Consider the following 25,345-nt stretch of genomic DNA (forward strand, 5'->3'; position numbering starts at 1 on the left):
AGATTTTTTCATACTCCCAGTTTGCCTTTATCCATAATAAGAGGGTCCAACACTCGTTCATCATGGCGTCCGAGGTTGTTCATTCCTTGCAGCATAGCAGTCAACCTTACTTTGTCCTTAAATTAGACTTTCATAAAGCTTTTGACTCTGTGCATTGGCTATTCTTATTTCAAATGTTAGCAAATTTCGGTATTGGTCATCATTTTTCTGGTTGGGTGAGGGAGCTGGTCTCAAATGCCCAGGCCATGTTAAATATCAATAGTGTTAGAGGAGACCGGTTCAAGCTGGGGCGGGGTTTGCGGCAAGGGTGCCCCCTCTCGCCTTTGTTGTTCAATGCAGTTGTTGAGGGTCTTGTGGTCTTGGCTTAAGCGGGCTTCGGTATCATGTTTCATTAATCCTTTGCAAGTTTCAGACTTTCTGGGTCATATTCTTACTTATGCTGATGATATGATCATTTTTTATCGTGCAAATGTTCAACAAATGCTTAGGTTCAAGCTTATCATTCAGTTCTTTCTCTCCCTATCTGGGCTTTCTCTAAATGAGACCAAATGCTCTATTACCATGTTCAATGTTCATGCCAATATGCTTGCAACTGGAAAGAGAATTTTTAATTGCACTATTTTTGACATGCCTATTATGTACTTGGGCTAGTCGTTACAAGTGAAGCACCTCTCTTCTGAGGCTTGGGCTCCGACGCTTCAAAAAGTGAAGCACAATTTGCTTTCATGGCAGTCGTCTTATCTCTCCATCGCTGGTCGTCTAACCTTAGTCAGACATGTTCTTTCAACTATTCTAGAATTTTTCATGTCTATGTTTATGATGCCTGTGGGAGTAGAGAAGCAGTTGACGTGCTTGCTGACGGGTTTTCTATGGTCTGGGTGTCAACTCAAGGGTAAGCGTCACTTGATTGGTTGGCGTTCGGTGGTCTTACCTCAGCGTATGGCTGGTTTAGGCATTCCTGCGCCTAGACTACAGAGCATTGTTCTTGTCGCCAAGCAATGTTGGTTGGCCTACCAATCGGATAACCCTTGTGCTCGTTTGCTTCTTGCTAAATATGGGGCTCCTGCTCTTATCCCGATTTATCTGGGAACCCGAGGTTTGGCGCTCTCGCACTTGCGTAAATTGTGGTTGAGGGCTTTAGCCTGCTTTAGAGACCATTTTAAGGACTCCAGAAATTTTGGTCAGTGGTTGCAGTGGGCGCTGGCGCCAAGCGGAGAGTTCCTCACCAAAAAAGTCTATAGATCGTTGCTCCCCCCAGGGGCTTATTGGTTGCCCGAGGATGTGCTTTGGGCGAAGGGTCCTTCTCTCCGTTCTCGAGTCCTGGCTTGGTTAATTTTGCATGATAAGATCCAGACCCACAGTAATTTAAAGAAGTGGGGCATTCAACTCCCGAGTTGGTGCGTGCTTTGTCAAGCTGCAGAAGAATCTATGTTTCACTTGTTCTGGTCTTGCCCAATATTTGTGGAACTCTTTAGCAGGACCTGGAGGCATCCAGAAGTATTTGTTAAGGAGGAGTCCTTTGCGCTAGATCTAATCTTGGTCCCGGTTTATATTAGGCGCAACACGAGGTGGAGGTTCATCTAGCGGACGTGGTTGCTTACTTCTTGGTGGTTTGTTTGGATGGCGCAAAACGATGTTCATTTTCGTCAAATTCCGGTTAACATTCAAAACCTGGTGCATAAAATCTTGGTAGATGTTTATGCGATCTTGCGTATGCATCTTAGTGATCTTCCGCTCCCTCCTACTGACGCTACCTCTCTTTTGCCGCAATCTGGGCAAGCGGCTCTGGTGTGAGCCCGTTTTATCTGTCTGATGTTCTTTTTTCTCTTCTGCTTTCTTTATTTGTTTTGGATTTTGCTCTTGTTCAGTTCATGGGTTCAACATTTTGTTGATCTTCATGAGTGGTAATGTTGAATTTCTTTCTTCTCTCTCTCTCTCTCTGTATAGCAACATATTAGGGGGACGTTTGGTTGAGTTCTTTTAGAATCATTCTCTCACGAGAGAGTGATTCTAAAAGAGCTCCTATTCTCATGTTCAAATGAACATGACGATCGACAACTCGTGATTTCGAAACAAATGTGATTTGAAAACATGATCGCGCATGAAATTAGGTTGGGGTGTGATCAAACTATTCAAAATCACATTGATTCACTTTCATTTTTTTTCTGAAAACGCAACCAAACGTGCCATAGCTAGATGTGACACGACAAAGGAAATGCCATGTTGCTCCCTCTCTCTCACGCATGATTTCTTTTCTGCTCAAGTGGAGGCCCAACATAAAACCGGGGGCAAGGGTCTTAGCCACGAAGCAGGGGCAGAGTCACTTTGGGGAGAGGGTGGGGAAGTACCCACCTTGACTCAAAAATTTTCTCAATAGAGAGTTTCGGATCAGAGTGGGTAGTGCCCACCCTGACCTGACGATAGGGTAGGCAGTGCCCACTAACCTTGTGTAAAGTCGGGTGGGCACACCTGTACCCATCTCTTTTAAGTTTTAATTCTTGTCCTCTCCACCCCAGACCCCAACTCTCTCTCTCTCTCTCTCTCTCTCTCTCTCTCTCTCTCTCTCTCTCTCTCTCTCTCTCTCTTTGGGTTTTGTGTGTTTTGTTTGCCGGTTTCAACGTTTGTTGAGCCTGTCATAATGTTGATATCCTTAGTTCGGCTCTCTCTCCTCGATGGTGTGCACCAACGGCTGTATGTTGTCTGACATTGAGGAATCCAACATTCTGGCAGCCTATCCGGTGGTGTCAGTGGTGGTGCACACAACCCTACCTTGTGGTCTCTTTCTCTCTCTCCTAAAACTTTGTGGGACGGCCCTGGTGACTGGTCGTCGTCTTCTTCTTCATTGCATTTTTTTTTCAAAATGAATGATCAAGGGTTTTGTTATTTTTTTCAATTAGTATAATGTATTGTTAGGGTTTAGTTTTTATTTAGTTTTTTTAAATAGCATGAATGTTTAATTAAGGTTTTAAGGTTTTTTTAATTAGCATTAGGTATAATAATGAATTCTTGATTTTGGTTAAATTATTAGGGTTTGATTTTTTAAATTAGCATAAACCTATGCTTTTTGTTAGGATTTAGGGTATTGAAATGGATTTTTTCAAACAACATGGATTTGTAATTAGAGTTTTTTTGTCCTATTTTTTTTCAATTATCATTAAGCTTGATTCAATTAATGAATGCTTGATTTTGGTTATGAAACTCCTAAATTTGTTTTTTGTTGAGATTTAAGTTTTTTATTTTGGTTTTCCAAATGACAAATACTTAAATAGGTTTTTTTCAATTAACATTAACTATGAATGGTTTTAGTTTTTTTTTTGTATTTTTTTTATACCATTAGGCATGAATCTATGAACATTGTGTGATTTGATTTTGGCTAGAATATTAAGTATTTTTTATCAATTAACATAAATACATAATTTATGATGTTTGTTGGAATTAAGGTTTTGATTTGGTTTTTTGAGACTGACATAAATGATTTATTATGCTTTTAAGGTTTTTATGTTTTTTAATTACCATTAGGCATGAATCCATAAATATTGTGTGATTTGATTTTGGATAGAATATTATATTTTTTCTTTTAATTAGCATAAATGCATAATTTGTAATGTTTGTAGTAATTAAGTTTTTGATTTATTTTTTAAAATGACATAAATGTTCAATTATATTTTAGGGGTTTCTTATTTTTTCAATTACTATTAGGCACAATTCATGAATATTGCATGATTTGATTTTGGTTAGAATATTAATGGTTTTTTATCAATTAGCATAAATGCACAAGTTACAATGTTTGTAGGAAGTAAGGTTTTGATTTGCTTTTTTTAGAATGATATAAATGTATAATTATAGTTTTAAAGTTTTTCTATGCGCTTTTCAATTACCATTAGACATTATATCATGATTTGATTTTACTTAGAATATTAGTTTTTTTAATTATCATAAATGCATAGTTTGTGATGTTTGTAAGAATTGGGATTTTAATTTGGTTTCTTTGTTATAGGTGTGTTTGTATGCCTGTATAATTTGAGTTTTTTTATTAGGTATGCCTATATACAGAGGTAAATTCCAAGTGCATTTGTACCCGCCTTAATTTAGATTTATGATTGTTTGATGGTTTTGGAGGTCCTTAATCATTAGTCAAAGGTGGGTGACCGTTCAGGATCATTTTTTATAATTTTTAAATCATTGGATTTATGACCTTTAATTTCATTTATCACAAAAACATTTTGGCTTTCTTAAAGTCTACAAATTTCTTTATTTTTTGTCTTTTAGATTATCAGATTTTTTTTATTCTCAAGCTTTCTTTTTCTATTCTTTTGTTCTCAATTTGGCTTGCCAAGTTCAAGTGTGGGAGAGGTCACCTGATCTTATGAGAAGTGACTTTCCTGAGGTTTAAGCCTAATTATATACTGAGAACTTAGTCGTGAACAAACCCTTTTCACATCTTCGAAATTCTAGAAATAGGGCAATTGAAGTTCTAAAAATAACCATCTTAAAAACATGCCTCTAAACTTGAGATCTCAATTTTCCTAAATCTTATTTTTAATCACATCCACTTAATCCCAAACTTTTGTTGGCTCCACAACTGAGAGACTAACAGATGGAGGACAGCCAGATGCATTGGCACACGTAAAGTGTGCAATATGAGAAAGTGAGATTGCACCTGATCTGCCCTTGGTTCTATCTCAAAGGAGGGAGGATCAGGTGTAATATGGCTAAAAGTGTGCAAATATTGCACTTGATCCTCCCTCACCTCACATACAGTGGGTGATCAAGTGCAGCGGCACACAAAAATTGTACAGTTACATCACACCTGATTTCCACTTGTGCTTTTGCCATGAACCAGCATCCATACATGTAGCTAGGTAACTTGGCTTAAGGTGTTCAAGCCGAAGGGCATCAAGAATTTGACACCTAAACTGTGCATTCTTTGCTGAGAAACCTAGTGAATGAGAAAGCTATTACCAGTAGGGAGAATAGTTTTACACCGCTGAAAACAACAAAACAAGGTTTCAACCAATGTGGCACCTGCCCCAAAGGGGTTTGGCACAATGGGATGGGGCCTAGGCTTCTAGGCAGGCTGTCTAGGTTCAAATCTGGGTGTTATGTTTTGCGCAAGCTGAAGCCTGACAAATCTCTGGGGCAAGGGGTAGGCCCACAAGTTTTACACTGTCAGGCAGACATATCCAGCACAACTTGGTCTATGATCTTGAGGGCGGTTTCTCTATGTAAATATTAAAAAAAATCTTGACAGGTAAGCCAAAATCTCCTTGTTCCAACAAAAAACAATTTGTTTTGATTTATATGGATTTGTGTAGGGTGAATGTACTTTTTTTTTTTTTATGACAAAGTTCCCCACCCATGCGGGTAATCTTGAGTTGGAGTTGCAGACACCCAAGCCCTTAGAGCCTAACAGTGAAAGGCACCCGCACACTTGGTGGGAGTACTCAAACCTGAGCCGGTTCAGCACCTTCTTCCAACCCCGCTATCACTAGGTGAACAGCGCGGGGCCGCGGGGTGTTGGGGTGGATGTACTTGAAAGCTCTTTTCAAACATGAACTCATAAAAACAACCACTTTAGTAATTGTTCTCTCCATTAACCAGCAATCTGATGATTCAAATCTAATCTTATATTAAAAGAAAGAGTCTCAGTTAAAAGAAGAGAGCTTACAACTTACAAAAACTTTCAAAATTATTAAGTCCGGCACCACTAGGTCCCATCCTGGTGCGGTTTCTTCTTCTTGACATAAAAAAAAGAAAAAGAAAAAGAAAAACAACAGTAGGAATCCCTCCCTTTCCTCAGTATGAATTACCAATTTTACATTATATATATATATATATATATATATATATATATATATATATATATATATATATATATATATATATATATATATATATATATATATATATATTCTAGTGAGAGGCCCTAATCTGCAGCAAAAGGTACTCAGCCCAATGACTGGATGCCACGTCCCAACCCGAACCCCAAACCGCCTTTAAAGACTTCTTTAGATGACAATGATAGGACTCCTAACTGTGTGAACGGAGTCTGACCATGTGAGAGAAGCCGATCTGATGTAGTCGTTAAGGGAAGGCTGTGCTGTAACAATGACCATGAAGGACCTCTTTTGGTGCGGGCGAGTGAAGTCAAGGGTAGAAGGCTTCACTGTGATGGAGATGCCGGTTGGGGACTCAACTTTAACGTTGTAGACGCTGCGGGTGGGCCCCACATTGGTGACTTTCCGAACGAAGATGGCAGTCGTCGATCCCTGGGTCTGGTTGGCACCAGGAAGGGCCATCATCATGGTGGGATAGTTCAGGCCGTCGGATCCGGCAGCCTTGGGGAAATGAGAGCAGTTGACGTTCTTGTCTCCTGTTATGATCCGGAGATCATTGCCCTTGACGTAGCCCTGGCTGCAGAGGAAGCTGATGTATGCGGCGTCATCCATGTTGTAAACCAGGCCTGGGTCCACGGCTTTGGCCAGGTTCAGTTGACCCGAACCATAACCGAATTCAGCATCCTTGTTTCTTTGTGGGGTCATTGGGGTTGCTGAAACACAAGGAAGACAAAAGAACATCAATTTTTGTGTGTGTGTGTATTTGGACCAAACAAAAGAGCAAAATTATTAAAAAATAATAAATTGGCGATGATTGTTATATTTTTTAAATCGCGATCAGTTTATGGTATTATACTATAAAATTACTGCCATCTACGTCTTTGTAGGATATTTGAAAAGGTCCAATTCAAAACGTTTCCCATTTGATTCGTACTAACATGAGGAAGCATATCATATTAACATATACTCAAGTTTTAGTCATAGTCGTCACAGACCTTGTTCTCGGTAAAATCTTCAGATAATTTCAAAATTTTGATTTTTCTGAACAAAGTCAGAAAAATATCAATATATAATTTTAATCATAAAATATAAAAAAGTAAGCATATATATAATAAGTTGAAAAAAAAAACATCTTAACGTGTTAATATCTTGTTAAATTTTAATATTTTCAAAACATTGGCAATGTTTTTTACTATGGTTCCCAGCATTTACAGTTATTTGACTAGCATTAAAAAGCCTTTTTTTCCATTTCCCGTTTAATGGTGTGTGTGTGTGAGCACACGTGTGAACATGCGTGTAAGTATGTTCTTCAGACCAATGTTGTCAGTATCGGTATCAGCCCTGAGTAGTTTGGCCACAGATTCAGCGGTATGGGCCCATATAGATACTCAAGTGAATCATTCTGTATTTGCCAAAAAAATAATAAAAAATATTAGGTGTCAATCATAACGTGACACATGTTAAAACTATTAAAATAATATCAAAAGTTAGTTTTTGGTATTTTTTATATTTATTAAAAGATAGTTGATTCAGGCTTGCAGCGTATCGATTTTTTGCCGATACTGTGTATTGGCCGATACTGGCACAGATACTGATAACATTGCTTCAAACTAAAAGTTCTTCAATAAATTAAAGGGAACGATAAGAGAGCAATCACTATCATATTGTATATGATTGATGACGGGTTATATTAAACGCTCAACACATATCTCACTTCAAAACCTTGGGATATGTGAGAGTGGGGCCATGCACACCTCCATCAAGTGAGATGTGCGGTAGTGATGGAATATAACATCATATACGATATGACAGTAACAGATCTCAAGTGAATGGATGCCTCTACCTGTAGTCATGAGGGCTGATTTTATCATAGCAGGGGTCCAATTTGGTTGTAAGGATTTGATATATGCAGCTGCTCCAGCTACATGAGGGCATGCCATTGATGTACCGGACAAGAAATTGTACTTCACAATGCGGGGATCATCGGAGTCACCCGACACTGATTTCTTTGTGGTGTAGGCGGCCAGGATGTCGACCCCAGGTGCTGCAATATCCGGCTGTAACAACATACACACATACACATACACACAACCATCCACAATCTTTAGAGAAATATTGCTCATCTGCAAACATTGGCAATCAGTACTCTTTGTTCAGCCAATTGCGGCCTAACGCGCAATTGACATCTAACTAACGTCATGCCATGCCTAGGGCCGGGGGGGGCAGGTTATATGTTCTCTCTCGGAACATGCATTGTAGCTACAATGTGTGTTTCGGGGTCTCAACTGAGTGTCGCGTGGCGCTTAGTCGGGTGTACGATTAAAACCGTACACTTGCCTGCAGGATGTATGAGGGTGTACGGCGTGACCGTACACCCGACTGAGCGTCATGCAGCGCTCAGTCGAGATCCCGAAACACACATTGTAGCTACAATGTGTATTCTGAGAAGAACACGCAACACCCTCTCTAGGGCCAGGCTGGGAAATGAGATAAGCTGCTGTATGCTCGTGCATGTTCGGCTACGCGAATCAGCATCCCTTGAACAATGAAAAGGGTGGTAGCTAAGGCCGACTTACTCGTAACCCTTCATCATTTTTTCCAAGTGTTTTCTCTTCTAACTATTAGCTAAAAGTGAGTTTCGTGACTGACATGGATGGTGATAATTAAAACAAGTCATTTTTTTAATGATTAACTTCCTGCCGAAGTGGGCTTCTTAGTCATTATTAATTAGTGCACATCTAGCACCACATCAGACTAATCAAAGTGGGATTTTAGTGACTAAGTTACATTCAAACAGCCCCAAGGGGAATTGGCGTACGGGCAGTCAAGGTTCAATTCCCATGGGTGTCGAGCTCCTCTGCGCAAGCCAATGCGTAGCATAGGCCTTGGAGCAGGCAGGGGTCCTAACCTCAAAGTTTTACACCGGCACGTAGGTATAACAGGCTGATGAGCCAGCACGACCAGGTCATAAACCAAATTCTAACAACATTAGTTTAAAATTAGAGGCAGGATTAATGCTTACCTTGATGAACCTAAGAGAAGTAGGGCCAGGGCCACGCGATGAGAAGGAAGCTACAAATGGGGCTGTAACATTGTAAACAAAGGATTTGGAAATGAAAGCAGTCGGATTCCTGCATCATCACAAATTTGTTCAGAATCCCTACTTGATTAACCAGTTTGATGCAGCACAAAAGAATCCAAGGACAACTAATATAAGCTATCAGCCCTAGGCCGCTAGGTGGGCGGTCTGGGTTCAAATCCCATGGGCATCACCCCTTGAGCAAGTGGCTACTCTCTGCGGGTACGCTGCCAGGAAAGTGATCGCAAGTATGGCAGGCAGAGCCAGCGCCACTAGGTCTTTGATTCTGAGGGTGGTTTTTTCATGTAAAAAAAAAAATTAAGATAAGCTATCAGTGTATCTAATTAGTTTCCTGATGTAAGGACTTGAAGAATAAAACTACCCAAGTAAAATTTATTCTCATGATATATTGATTTCTTTTGATAATCATCCCTCCCTTATAAACCAAAACCAAAACCATCCTTCTCTTATTCCATTTTCTATAATCAACCCTCCCTTTCTGCTGGGATAATATTGGCTACCCTCGACTGTGCCTTCCATCTAGTAGAAAGTTAGAAACAACCTGCCGTTTCTTTATATTTTCATATGTTTTTGTGTGGATCAAGCCATACGGATATGATCCACATGATTGTGTAGTCAAAAACAAATTTTAGATATTCTATCATATTAATTATATAAGTAGATTTTTTAAGGACTTCATATTTCAACAGTCCACAATGCACCAAAATTTCACAATTGTCAAAATCATGTTTTTATGTCGAACTAAAATGCATTTCTTGGTAAAATGAACACATTTTTGGGGTCAAAATTAATGTAAAATAAAGTTTGTGCATATGAATTTCAACTAGAGAGTATGGTACTCTAGAGTGTAGCCAATATTTTCCCCTTCTTTCCCGTCATGGCAAAACCATCCCTAAGGCAACTAAATGTCATTTGTTCTAACATTTTGGAAATGTAAGGGTGTTACTGGAAAATCCAATGTAGTAGGGTTGTTTTTGGGTGTTGTCCATAATGTAGGGACCATTATGAAAAAAAAAACCCTCTAATATATTTCAAACACTTTTGCCTGCATCCCATACTATCCTAAATCATGCGATTAGATAATCACAGGGTGAACAATGTGATTTGGATGCCCCCATGTTTTCATGTTTACTTGCATTGTTTTTTCTTAGCTTCAGCTAGGGTTTCTCATCATAAAAAAAAAAGTCTTATAGAGCAATAATTTTTTGGTGTAGACCCACAGGGGGGCCTCCACTCATCTTGTAGGGACGACTAAAGTTGATGATACATCACAAGTTCAAAACCCACGGGTGGTGTCCCTTGCTGCAAGGTCTAAGGCTAGGTGTACTCCCCGGTGGGTAGGGGGGACCTCAAGGATTTTAGGAACCTGAGGCCAGCTAATGTGCGGTCAGTGATTAGGGGTATAAGTGAGTTGACAAGTTGAGGACAAGTCACCTGGTAGAGTTGATGTAGTTATTGATGATTTGCCCCACACGCCAATTGATGGTTGTTCCGGGTATGATATAGGGCGATGCTGTATCCAAGTTAATGACACTCTCAAGAAGGATACCTGCAGCTCCAAGATGCTTTAGAAGTCGATCCGCACCAGGCTCGAGCAGCTTGCAACGCACAATCTTGCCCTTTACCTTGGCTTGGTCGAGCATCCCAGACATGCAGAACCTAAAACCACAAAATTATAGAGAACCAACGGTGCGAGCAGGTCAGATTCAGGCCTGATCTTGCTATATCCAAATTTGAATCCGAAATGTAAACAGTAGATTCAAATCATATCCGAGGAGGTAAGGTTGAATCCGAATCCGAACTGGTAATATTGGAACCATAAAAAATAGAAAAAAACTAGCTCTTTACATATAAAAAATGCAACTGGGTCGGATGTTGATTTGGATCAACTCCATATCTGACATAAAATGCTGATCCGAATACGAAACTTAACCCATTGAATATCTCTGAATCTGATCCAAATTCACATTTGGTTTTTAATTAAAGGATCCATATCCGGAAATAATATGTTGGACTCAAATCGAATATCTGACCATATCCGATCCGTTTGCGGCCCTATAGAGAACCAACAACAACACCAATCGCACGGATACACCATTTTTACTCCTATACCATATCCTTTTATATCCTATTAGGATGGTGCAACAGCCCATCCATATGGCCGGGCTATAGATGAATAAGGATTAAGTTAAAATTTTGAGTACTACAAAAAGTAAAAGCAGCGAAGAATTGAAATTGCTTAAGCATTTAAAATAATATGCTTATTTTAATAAAAAAAATGCACGTTGAGAAATAATAATCGAAACTGAATTTGATGACCCAAAGAATATTATGCTTAATTACTATGTTAATGATTTTCTTGAAAACTTAAAATATAACTTACTAATAAAAGAATGGACATCCAATGTTTTTAGTAACATATCAAATCCATAAAATATAAAAAAAATAGTGAAATTCAATATCACACTATTCCACAAAATAAAAAGGTCCAAATATTGCATAGGAAAGGTAGGATTGTAAATTTAAGGGGTTTAAGTTAAATTTTCTTAATATTAATGTCCTAAATAACTTGAGGGAAAAAATAGGTGAAGTAATTATCCAAAGAAAAATATGATCTAAAAAATGTAGTTATCTAATAGATAAGCAGAGAGAGACAGGGAGAGGTAACAAATGTGCCATGTAAGTAACACCTTTTTTATTTTTGAAAAAAGATATTTGTATTTCCCAGAACATATATCTTTATTGAGAGACCAAAACATATACTAAAAATGTCATTTTAGACAAAGTTATAAAGAATTAAATTTTTGCCATAGACTACCTTGTTTATGTTTTTATATCATCTAGGATGGGATAGGGTTTAGGAAGGGCTAGGATTAGGGTGGGATAGTAGAGTCACTAGAATATGAGAAGTAGAAATATGGGCATTTCCAACACCTTTTTTTTTGTAAATCCAACTATGTGGATGTGCTTGGCATGATGAATTTGCTAGGAATCAACCATTGGATCTTGTATTTTCGATAAAAAAAATGTGATTTTTGAATGCTTGAATATTTATGAAGATTATCAGCCATTGATTTTAAAGCATTAAAAAAATCTCATTTATGCATCAAAATCGGATGATTCAAGAGCGAGTTCTTACAAAACCAAACATGCACACAGTATAGTTAGATTCAAGAGAAAAGAACAAAAAATCCATGAAAATCGTGCTTCAAACTTTAGTTCTCATATTTTCATTTCTCATATTCTAGTGACTCAGGATAGTTACATTGAAAAACTTCATATCCATATGGCGTAATCAACAACGGTTCAGGCATGCTTAGTAAAAGCACAAAGCTAAGAAAAATATCTTTAAGCCCAACGGCAATGAACTACTGTCATGTGCTGAACCTGGCATTAAGATCATATAATAGATAGGCCCCTTCGACGGTGAGGTCGGAAGAGATAAGATCTCTCAATCTAAGTGTAGTGATAGGAAACTAACACTTCATGCGTGAGAGTTCTTCTCTATTCATTACACCGGGTGGCAAAGATGGACCTACAATAGGCTTTCGGGGGCGGCCACCCCAAAAATTTAAAACTCCCATTGTGTGGCTGCTCCCAACATATGTAAAAAAAAAAATCTGGCCCCCTCAAGAAAAATGAAATATCTTCTGACCCCTCAAGAAAAATAAAATATATTCTGGTTAGGGATGGCAGGGGACCGGGACGAGGGCGGGGGAAAAGGTTTCCACCCCGCCCCGTCTCAAAATCCAGACCTCCATTCCCGCCTCCATTCCCATGGGTTTGGATTTTAACATCCATCCCCGTTTCATGTCCTCCATCCCCGGTGAGGCGGGTTGGGGCCCTGTTTCCCTTCGGTCCATTGCTATCCTTAGAAGGATTGAGGACAAGGGGCGGGGCGGGTCAAGGCAGGGATCAGGATGGGGATAGGGCGTGACAGGGCAAGGTGGGGCGGGGGAAAGCTTAAATCCATCCCTGCCTCCATCCCCGGTCCAAATGGGGTGAGGCGGGGTGGGGCCCCGTTTCCTCCGGTCCACTGCCATCCCTAATTCTGGCCCCCCAATAAAAGTTTATGGGTCCGTCCTTGCCCAGCGGATATATGGATCAAATGAAGCAGGAAAGCCCGTTATAGACACTGTGGTGAAATGGACTCAACGATATATGCCCGCATTATGATTTAAAACTTGTCCATTTCCAGGAAATGTTAAAAATAGCTAGAAATTTAAGGTTAAGTAGGTTTACTCGTTTGGCTCGCTGTGAGGTGGGGAGAGGTTGATACTATTGGCCAGAGGGTAGGAGTTCTGCTCCGGAACAACTGTGTTTATTCCAATTCCCTGCAAAGTCATTTCACCATGGAGAATGTTAGTGGACCAGTTACTTTTTGTTTTTTTTTTGACAGAGAAAGCTGGGTTAGTCAAACCCCTACCAGTTATACAACCATATACCATTGAGATTCGAACTTACAACGTCCTAACACAAGGCACTCACAGGCTGAGCCCCCATTGGTTTAGTGGCCCAGTTATTTGTTTCTAGAAAGTTCCAAAGCTGGATTTCACCATACAAACACTTGAAGCTTTTCTTGGAGGTTAAAAGTTGGATTTTGTTAGGAGAGTAGACCAGGTGATAAGCCAAATCACTATCTTTGGTGTTTGGGGCATTGTCAGCGTCCATTGAAAACATCGATGGCTTTCAGTAGGCGTCATATGGCTATCGGTGTGGGCTCCACATGTTTACACAATGTGCGATGGTGATGAAAGGAATGGATGGTGATAGGGGTGTCAATGGATCGGTTTTGACCGGACCCGATGTGTACTGAGCCCTATAGGGGTCAGGGTTCGGTGATAAAGGAGGAGGTCTGATTAGAAACCGAGTCAGAGCCAAAGGGTCCGATTAGTATATGGAGTTGGGTATGGTTTGTGAAATCTCATACTAGACCCAGGTCCGATATGAGTTCCAATTAAGGCCCGTGATTTTTCAATATAAAAAGGATAAAATGTATTATTTTATCATGGATCACGTCTGCTTCATGTAATCCCGATAAGACCGGGATGTGGTTTTTTTATAGACTTGATAGGATCCGGTTCTGGACCTGCACCCGAAAGATAGATTCCGGTTTGCACTCACCCAGGTCTAACCAGATCCAACCTGTTGACACCCCTATACGGTGACCACCCAAAAACCAAGAATAAGTGATTTGGTATATCACCAGATCCTATCTAGTTTGTTAGGACAGGACATATGGGGGTTGTTGAGGAAGTAGAGGGAGCTCAGAGAAGGGTGCACATGAGCCCAACTTGTACCAAATTGTTCATTCAAGTTGGTTCACTAACCATTGAACTTGAGCTTGAATTGGGCTCGACTTCTTAAGAACAAGGTAGAGGTCAGATTCAGTTGAGTTCGAGTTTGAACGTCGGAAAACCTTTAGTTTGATTAAATTAAGCTCGAACAAACTTTTGTTTTGAATTATTACAGCACATATAGGGCAATTTGGTTCTCCCAACCAGTTTAGGAATAGATCGATTAATGAACCATTTAGTTTTCAATGTTTTATCACTTATGTTTGTAAATCAGACCTATAAATGCGAACTTTATTGTTTATTTAATAAAAATATATATTAGATTAGAGACCTTTTCATATTTACATGGGTCATTGAAGGAATCCAAAAATCTATTGCTTGTATTGAATCAAAGTTTTTACATAAAAATAAGAAACTTTCATTGAAATAACTTGGCTATATATATATATATATATATATATATATATATATATATATATATATATATATATATATATATATATATATATATATATATATATATATATATATATATATATATATATAGTAATGCTAAATAAAACATGCTAAGTGAAATTTTTTATTTTATTTGTAAATTATGGCCATAAAGATCAATTCTTGGAGAGTTTGATTCTGACACATTAGTTTATCATAAAGTTGGAAAATCAACAATATAAAATCTTTGTAAGACTTCAAGGCGCCAAATATCATTTTTTTCATGAAAAACACATGATCCAAGTGTTGATATATATAAATATATATATATATATATATATATATATATATATATATATATATATAGAGAGAGAGAGAGAGAGGTGGGTAGCTGCCTAGGACAACCTACACACAAGAGCTGTCAATCAAGGGATGATGGATGGCTCAAGTGGATGGTGTGTGCGCAGCATGAAAAGCACAGTGAGGCGCATAGGCAGTTACACCCTTATCATCGGTGCTAAATGAAACATTTTATTGAATTTCTGGTGCGCTTTTGAAATTATGACCATGTGATCTTGCATTTGATTCAGTTGCATGAGTAAATTTTTATAAGGCTTCAAAAATCAATAGCCTACAATTTTCACAATCTTTCAAAGCTTCAAATACTCTTTTTTTTCATTCAAAATGCATGATCCAAGTGTCCATTTTTAGTAAACCAATCACACTGTACGGTCAGAATTTTGAAAAAAAATACTAAAATCCAATAAAATGTTTTATTTAGCACCGTTTTATATTTAGCATGAATGTTGTATATATATATATATATCGAGAGAGAGAGATACCGCGAATCTCTTGCCATTGCCAAGTATGACTTTGCTTCTGAATTGTCTATCCATGACAGTGGCACCAACAGTTAAGATCCATGGAGCATAATTCTGAATTGTTCCACGATTCGGTCCATCGTTACCAGCAGAGCAGATGGTTAGGATCCCCTTCTTCATCGCATGGAATGCGCCAATGGATATAGTATCCGTTAAGAGATCATTGGAATCACCGCCAATCGACACCGAGATTATGTCGACGCCATCAGCAATGGCAGCATCAAAAGCCGCAAGCATGTCCATATCGGAACAACCATATCCGAGCCAACACACCTTGTACATGGCAAGCCGGGCGGACGGAACTGCACCTCGAGCCGTGCCTGAAGCCAGCCCATAGTAGCTAGCACCCTGTACGGTCGCACCAGCCACAGTGGAAGCTGTGTGTGTACCATGGCCTTGCACGTCTATCGGAGAGTTAACATCACCAGGAGCCTCATTCTTTTCGAGGTTGAAGTACTTTGCACCAATCAGTTTGCTAAAAAAAAGTGTCCCAACAATCAGTTTACTAGAAAAAGTGTTCCAAAAAGTTGCTGGACTTATCTTTAGTACTATAGATCATAGCATCTATGACCAATCCCACTTGATTTTCTAATATTGCGTTAAGGGATTATTTTATTTGTGTGGGAGGGAAGGATATTTTCAGGGATCTAAGACCTGGTCACGTTGGTCTGATCCTTCTGTACCTATGGTCACCATCTCCATGTGTGCCCTCCTCGACCTCTAGACAGACCAAGCCTGACCCCATTGCTGTGTTAAATATGGCTAAAATAGTAAGATTTGTCCTTTAGATCATATTTGTTTTTATGAAAAAATACTATTTTTTGAGGGATGAAAATTTGGCACATATTAGGTTGTTGATTTTTTTACTCCTGAAAAATCTGACATACACGTTAAAAAAAACATGATGCAAGGGCTAGTTTCTACTAAATAAAAAATGTAGATCGGTTGCATGTGCAAAAATTAAATAAATTGCATTTTTCACTTGTAGGTTTGCAACCCATGACTGCAGCCAGTATTTTCCTGGCTTTGGTCATACATATGTGATTTTGTTTTGCTTCTTATTTAATTGAAAGCATTTATTAGACTAGGAGATTTTGATATTTAGACAGAGTTTTGAACACAAATATTGAAAAATTTTATAAAAACACCGTTATTTTTTATGCAATACTTTACTTTTTATATAGTTTTAAAGTCGATATCTGCATTTATTTTCTTGAGATATTCTCAATGAAAAAAAATCACAAGATTTTACCTTGACGATAAAATCCCGATATATTAATATTTTTAACATTGACTCTATAAGGATCTTAACTGGGAATCATGTGTTCAAACCCCCACCTCTTGATGATATATGGTGATGAGAAAGTAAGTTACTTGTTGCATGAGAAGTCGGTGTAAGGGCCGCAGCTCCCGTTCCATCTTGCAGGTGGGGGCCCAAATCCCTTGTCGTTGAAGCTCTCAGAGGTATGTTCAATTCCTGTAATTATCAAGATATATGGTGTTAATGATGCACATACACATGCACACGCACGTACACAGAGAGAGAGAGAAGCTCCTAAAAAGTTTATTATGAACTGTCTTGAACACTTCTGAAAACCAAAATTGTATGTATTTTTTTTGCTTAATCCTAACCTTGAGATTTATCATTACTTAGTAAAAGCCATAGTTTGGATAGAGAAACCTTGATTTTGCTTTCACCAAGTTTTGGTATATATGAGCTATTGTTTTTCAATCACTTTAATTACACATCTAAACATGAAAGTTGCTTAATTCAAAGCGTTTTCTCCTAGATAAGGTGTAGAGAATACATCTATGAATTCAAATTAAGCAAGCATTGTCTTTTGAAGCCGTTTAAGACTATTTAGAAGATAAGGTTGTTTAGCAGCTGCTCATATATATATATATATGGTAGGTGCTAAACCCATTTGGTGCTAAACAGGTTTTTTGGGTTTTTTATTTTATTTTTAAATTCTGACCATACAGACGTTATCTATGTACTGGATTTTATAGGGATCCGGTCTTGAAGCGTTTGATTCCAACACATGGGTGGGTTTTTACAAAGTTTGAAAAATCAATGGACTAAAATCTTTGTAAAATTTTGAGACTCCAAACATTGTTTTTTTGAAAACACATGATCCAGGTGTGGATTCTTAGTAAATCAACCATGCTCAACACATTTATAGGGCCAGAACCGCATAAAAAGCACCGGAGAAGCTGAAAACCCCATTTAGCACACGGTTTAGCACAGATCCGTTACTCTCTCTCTCTCTCTATATATATATATATAGTGGGGAGTAGGTGCCTACTGCAAGCAGACTGAGATATTGGGGTGTTTTTCTTTGTAAATTTGACTTTGCAGATGTGTTCCCCATAGTTGATTTCCCAAGAAATGACACTTGATCTTGTTTTTAGATAAAAAATTAACATGATGCTTTAAGTCTTAAATATTTATGAAAATTTTAGACAGTTGATTTTCAAACCTTATAAGAACCTACCCACTTATCTAAATTGGATGTTCCAAAAATTGATTCTTATAAAATCAAGCATATAGAACATATCTGTTTGATCATATTTGATAAAAAAAAACCCATTAAACGCCCGATATGTTGGTGGTAGGCATGGATCAAAGTAAGCAGTTGCCCATTACTATCTCTTTCTATTACAGTTTTTTACTATAGAGTTCCTTATCTAGCTACCAGTATATACACACATACCAAAGCAGATTAAGTCATGTTGCATTCATTCAACCTCCAGTGCACCTCTCACTCTGAAACGAAAGGAGATCAAGTGATTTGACATCTTCGCCGTCCATTGATTCATCTCACAAGAACCTCATGATCTTTGTGCATATTGTAGACGGTGAGGATGCCAAATCATTTTCTTAAAAGTGATTTGCTCGCCTGATCTGCTCTCCTCGGGCATGCATCTCCATCAATTGAGATGTGCGGTGATGATTGAATATAACTGACAAAAATCAGTTGCATACATTTTTTGATCTGATGTGCCATTAAGTGTGTCTTTGACAAGCCACACAAACATCTCTCTCACATGACATAGTCGTATTACCTGTGTCCAAGACGCCCACGATGATGTCGCTCTCTGATTGTAGGTTCCTTTGTGCATTCAGTGGAAGCCCTACAAAGTCCCACGATCTTGTTGTGTGGAGCTTGTGGTAACGGTTGGGGAACACCGTGAGAACTTGCTCACTACCTGTGTCCATAAAGGCAGCCTCAGTTTCAGTGTGAGGAATGACAAAGTTACTTGCACACTACTTGAAAGCAAGACCCAAGGAAATTTAAAAAACATATAATGTTTTTTTACTTTAAATACATATAAGATACTCGGGTCGATGACCAACTTAAAAAAATAAAAGAAGCGGCTATGTGCCATGGCAATGTTGTCATGTGATTGCGTGTGTCAAACAGCCATGGCACACTTAGACGCTCTCTGAATCCCAGATCAGTGCACATATTGCTCAGGTCGGGTTCTAGTCAACCTCAATTTATATTTGGGTCAGCATTTTTATGCCCGTACCTGGATATTCAGCTTTGGTTTTGGTCAGGCCCCCGATGCAAGCCCAACCTATAGACATCTGTTATAGGAATGTAGGGATGCAAATGGTTTGGAACCAATATGGAGGTTTTGCAAGTTTTGGCTGTTCCTGGATCCTAAGCTGTTCTGGGTCCGAACCGTTTGCATCCCTATAAGAATGGTAGTCATTCATAGAGCTCTGAGAAATAGGGATTATATGGGTTGGATACAAATTAAATTGGGATAGTTGTGATCCAAACTCGAACCTGAGCTAATCCAAATCTGAACCTTGGATCCTACTTAAATCAGGCAAAGCTAAGTTGAATCTGTATCCAAACATTTTGTGCTAATAATATCAAACCAAGTAAGAAATTTTTGGAAATAAGGGCTTTACATTAGAGAGAAAAGAAAAAACTCTCAATTAAAAGGTTGCAGTTAAACTCTTTATAAACAACCCCCATTCAAGTTCCATGAGCCCATGTGTTAAAGATTTCATTGCAACTAACCTTTGATAGCCTGAGCCTGCTGCGGCGTGAGCTTTGCCACAAAAGCATTGAAACTGTTCTTGTAACTGTGCACTATGACATCCTTAGCTGCGGTCATGCTGTGAATTAAGAGTCATCAGCTTCAAAACCACAATCATCATGTCGTCATGAAATCTACCACGCACTAGCAGTGATATACAAATGTTTCAAAGCTTCCTTTAGGTTAGCCTTTGAATCGTCGGACGCAATGGTCCCGGACAACTCATCCCATACCGTTGTGTCCCGGACAAACATGTCCTACATGGGGGTATCCGAATTTTGTGTCCCGCTTTGGCAGGATGCAAGTGTTATTCATGAACACTTGCGTCCAGGCTGTCCCACGTTCGATGATGGACATGACACAATGGTCCCGGCGCGCCCCCACAAATCAGGCACTATCATACGGTTGGCCTCAAAAGAAGCCCTCTGTATGATCACAACTCACAAGATGATAAATGTGGTCACATTGGAGATTTCTGTTCCTGTAATTACCTTCCAAAAACACCAGACAAGACACCGTAATGCATGTCAACAGCGGATGTGCCCATCGAGTTGGGCAGATCGCCCATGTAAACAATGTAATGCTGCAACAAACATTTTACAATGAAAGAAATGTTAGTTCCATATCATGATGTCACCACTGTTCATCAAAACTTTGATTTTTTTTTCGCCGCTTGTCTGGCAGGAGCAGTTAGTGCACGTCACCTTGTGTTGGGACATTGCAAGTTCAAACCCCAAATGGTATGGTTGTATAACTGGTAGGAGTCTGCCCAACCCCAGCTTTCTCCGTTGAAAAAAAATACAGGTACTATCGTTTACCGAGCCCTGTTTTCTGACGACCTCCGAGTAAAAAGCCTACTATTGTTTTACCATGACAAACCTATAATTTTGAATTCATAATGATGCACATGTTGGGCATCATTAGTGACTGTAGGTATAGCAGGCTAAGACCAGAGCGACCAGGTCTCTGATTTCAGATGTGGTTTCATGTAATAAACGAAAAAAAAAAATACAGATCGCGAATGGGTCTTCAAGAATAGAGAGATTCAGAATGTGTGAACAAACCTTTTTGTCTATTACTGGATCATTAGGGGCCGCAACTACGACCGCGGCCGAGAAGAGAAGAGTGAAAAGAAGAGAAAAGAGCAGAGTTCCTCCCATCTTCATTGTTGGAGTGGGCTCAGGAGAAGAATCAAGGCACCAGGGCTCTTAATTAAATAGCAGAACCTGTCTACGCCTCTATGTAAAAACTTTACTATTTTTATGTTAACTGCTTTCCCTTGTTTGCAAAAAAAATTTGTGGGGGAATAGTTACCCAAGAATGGTTATATGGTGACCAAGATAACACCCGAAAATCAAGGCTTCCCTGTTAAGTTACCACTTCATCAGGACCAGAGTAGGAAGTGAATTTGGGGAGGAGGTTGTTTATACGTGGCAGAAGCTGAGTGCAGGACTTATTTTTAAAACAATTATTTTCTTTTCCACAAATGAATGGTGGAATGTGATCAAGAAAACCGTCGGGGAAATGTATGGCTTGGGTGCTTTGGTCTATATCCGGGCATTGAAGACTCGGTCCAGACATCTTAAGGTATACTGATTACTTGGGGTCTAGCAAAGGAGTGCGGATCTGGGTATCTGGACCCTACCCGGATTGGAGAAATTGATGGCCTAACCAGGTGAGCTTGCCCCAATGTATGTAACACATCCCAATATTGTTTCTAAAAAAATGTTATGAAGTTATAAAATAATATTGTTGTATATAATTTTATAAAGACATCTACGAATTAAAATAGTTAACCTTTGCTTAATTAAGTAATGAATGTTGTATGGTAGTATCTTTATAAGTCAGTTTGATATTCATTTATAATGTAAGAGATATAAGTAATTGAGATAAGTTTCTTAGACATCTGATGCTTCTGTTTTTGAACAAGTTTTGTATGATATATGTATTGATAGGTTTAATATACAACACGCTAAGGTGTACCATGCACTAGCACAACTATGTTAGAACTAGTAGCTAGTAATATTCTCTTCTAAATTTCTTAAGAAAAGTGAATTCATGTTTCTTATGAAAAGTGAATTCATGTTTCACATTATTCATGAAGTAAAACTTAATTAGGTGCTGACCCCTTCGTCCCATATTTTTCTAATGTTGCTAAAAAGAGACCTTCTTGTCTTACTGCTCAAAACAAATAATGATATTGACCATTAAAAAAAACAGGTCTTAGTTTAGGGATGAGCACATGGCTGTATCTATACTACTTTTAAAGATAAAAGATCATTGATATACAAAATCCTTTACTTCAAAACTTGATTACCGAGAGAGAGAGAGAGAGAGAGAGAGAGAGAGAGAGAGAGAGAGACCTATTTTTGCTTCCGAGTCCTGCACACCTATATTTGGTCCCAAGTCCTGCACAACTTTGCAACAAGATTCTGTTCCACAAAAGATTTATGCACATCACATGGGGACGAGTTCAAAAGAGACTTGGGACAAATTTTGGAGAGAAGTGGACCCGGGCTTAGATATCAAGGTTGGTACAGAATTGAATTCGGCTCGTGAACCAATTGGGTCAAATGCTAGGTTGGGTTAGACATGGGGCTGAATATGGCTTACTTGAATCTGGTGCCTTGGTGAGGCCAGGATAAAAAGATCTTGATAAAGTATGCGTCAGATTTCTTCCAAAATTAGAACCATATCTAGGCTTGATTTAGACCTAGGTTAAGGCCAAAATCTGAGAAAATCCTCAACAAAAAATATAGCTCAGAATGGATCTAAAATATGTTTTTTTTAATTTAAATAACAGATATAGATACCGTACATATAGAAAGTTACCCAAAGTTAAGGGTCAGCATGTTGAAACTTGCATTGAACTCTTACTTTCTGACATAGGGACACACACGGGGATGTGAGATTACCATGAAAGAGAGAAGTTAAATTATGGATAAATTTTAAAGTTACAAAACCTATTATGAATAATTTTTAAAGTTAGAGAGAGAGAGAGTTATGAACATTTTTAAAGTTATACATCAAACCTATTATAAAAATGTTAAAAGTTGCCAATTTAGCATTACACAATAGCTATGATGCATCTCTCTATCAACATCATTTTATGTGGATATGAAACAAAGATCTAGGTTAGATTTGGTCTTTCCTGATTAGGGGTGAAAATTAACTGGATGGGGGCCTTGATCACATCTGATTCAAAGCTAAACTGAGATTTTAAGCGATGTGTTTAATTGAGATGTAGATTTGAATGAGAACTATTGACATAGAGTTGAATCCAGATCCAAAGAATATATGATGATATTTGATCATATAAAATATGGTTGAAAATGAGTACTTCAAATGAATAATCTTGATATCATATCGGACTTTACATATCCATAATCCTATTTGTTAAAAAGGTCCTCGTTCGATTAGATTTTTAAAATTTTAAATTGTAACATTGACCTAGGAGCAGGAGCGAGTCACTACAGAGTCTATAGGGTCCACTCAGATCCATTTTCATTATTTGATTTTTTTTTAATTATGTAGTTTGGATCTTAGTTTAAAGTCCTGTTTAGGATCTTATTTGATATTGGATCTATCTCAGTAGGTGATACAACTTTTTCAATAGAGTATTTTTCGAAAGATATTTCACTGCAATAAAAACGTTAATTAGCGACGAAAAATTATGACAAAAATAATTCATTGCAAATTTGCGATGGATTAGCTAGAGAAAATGAGTCGTCCCTAAAATTGGAATTAGTGGCAGATTTAGTGACAAAACAATTCTATCTCAAAATCAGTCACTAATTAGAGACGGATTAGCGACAGAAAAATTATGTCTCAAACTCCGTCTTAGCTTCACGATGGATGAGCGGCAAAATTTTTTTGTCGCGACTTAGTCGCTAATTGGCAATGGATTTTGAGACGGAATTTTTTCGTCGCTAATTTTCCATGTAAAACCCTAATACGAGCCCCTTTCTTTTTCTTTCTGTTTCATCCGCCGACCATCGCCCATTCGTCGACCTCCTCTTCTTTCGCCGCCTTGCTCATCATCTCCGCCCCTGCTCTCCGGCCACCCATCGATGACGCTCTCTGGAGACCTCATCCCCCGCATCCGACCCACCCTCTCTGCCTCGCCGGCAACCCCACCTCCCTCCCCACTCTTGTCCCTCTTCTCCCTCTCTCCTCTCCCATCTGACCTCCAGCCTCTAGTCGGATACTGTGAGAGTCCCCCCCCCCCCGCCACCACCACCACCACCACCTGCGGCCCTCCCTTGCTGACCTCCTTTTCTTCCTTCCCCTCTCATCTTCCTCCCTCTTCGACAGCCTCGTCGTGCACTTAATAGGCTACAGAGGGCCAAACCCGACTTCCTCCTCTCTCTCCCCGACTGCGCCTCCACTCTCACTGTCTCCCTCGTCTCTCTTCGCCCTCTATCCTCTCTCGTTCGACCTTCAACCTCCGGCTGGCAGCCATCGGAGTTCGCCCCCTCCCCCCCCCCCCACCACCACCACCACCAACGACCACCTCGCCGACCTCTTCTTCTTCCTCCCCCTCTCGTCTTCCTCCCTCTCTGCCAGCCTCGATCGCTCTCTTCTCCCTTGACTCTCGTCGGTGACCTTGTCGTTGGTCGTCATCTTGTTTCGGTAGCCTCACTCTGCAGCCGACCCGTAGCCGGATACCCTTCGTCAATGAGTCTGCAAGTGTACTGCCTCTCTCTCTCTCTCTGCAAAGCGGTGGTGGAGCGCTGCCCCTGCCGTATATAAATGTGCATTGCAGGTACGTAGCTGAGCTAATTGCGCGATGCTTAGTGTTAAGCATCGCATGCGATTAAAAATACAATGCAAAAAAGAAATAAGAAAAAAATGCAAAGGCAAAAGCAATACAAATCGGGTAAATACCCATGGTGAGTAAGTGATGCAAGCACATCACATGTTATTTACTTTCTTGGATGCAACACTTTCTTGTTCACACACTTAGTTGTGGATATCTAGGACTGTTTTGCTGAAGTTCGAAGATCATGTTGAGTATGATTTGAATATATGAAAATAGAAGTGCTCTTATTTTTGTAGTTCGGAGTCCATGCTAGTCATGGTAGTAGTTAGTGGAATATTGAAGTGTGTTTGTTGCAGGTACATGTTTGACATTATTGTGATATGAATGATTGAATGTATTGCAATGTTTGACGTGACTTTATCCATGTTTGCATGAAGTTATTTTCGAATTAATTATGCCCTATATGTGAAATTGTATTATGAAAACATGCTTAAATTGAATGTATCATGTTTATGAATGTGATAATATATATATATATATATATATATATCAAATCATTATATCCACCAACAATGCATGATAAATTTGATATTTTTTTCATCGATGCATTTTTATGATTCTCTTTTAATTGATGAAGACAATATCCATAACATTATAAGATAAAATGGCTGCAAACCGTGAATGGATATACCGTAGGATAGTTGATAATGAGATGTCGCTTAAATATATGGATGGTGTTGACAGTTTTATTGAATTCACAACGGCAAATGTCAGTACAGTAGATTTCATCGGTCAGATCAGGTGCCTCTGCACGATGTGTAAGAACAATCGATTTGTACAATCTCATGGTGTTAGACATCACCTATACAGGAAGGATTTTGTGAGTGGTTATCAGAATTGGATGCTTCATGGTAAAGAATTTTAGAACAATTTTGACATACGGGTGGATGTGGTGCACGATAATTCATATGTGGATT

The 25,345-nt window shown here is 38.9% G+C and overlaps 1 protein-coding gene across 1 annotated transcript; it reads right to left on the reverse strand.

Moving 5' to 3' along the window:
* Positions 1-6,008: 6,008 nt before the first annotated feature.
* LOC149840156 (subtilisin-like protease SBT4.14) lies at positions 6,009-24,229 on the reverse strand. The gene is made up of 11 exons (XM_090005011.1): positions 24,098-24,229; positions 20,098-20,189; positions 19,588-19,685; positions 18,617-18,760; positions 16,925-17,027; positions 15,512-16,025; positions 13,180-13,271; positions 10,372-10,596; positions 8,860-8,968; positions 7,681-7,894; positions 6,009-6,550 (listed from the first exon to the last, which is right to left on the reverse strand). The coding sequence occupies exons 1-11, from the start codon at positions 24,227-24,229 to the stop codon at positions 6,009-6,011; spliced, it is 2,265 nt and encodes a 754-aa protein (XP_089861137.1).
* Between the last annotated feature and the right edge of the window lie 1,116 nt (positions 24,230-25,345).

The sequence above is a fragment of the Nuphar pumila genome, chromosome 4 (genome assembly GCF_984573655.1).
Source record: "Nuphar pumila chromosome 4, dmNupPumi1.hap1.1, whole genome shotgun sequence".
Taxonomy (NCBI): Eukaryota; Viridiplantae; Streptophyta; class Magnoliopsida; order Nymphaeales; family Nymphaeaceae; genus Nuphar; species Nuphar pumila.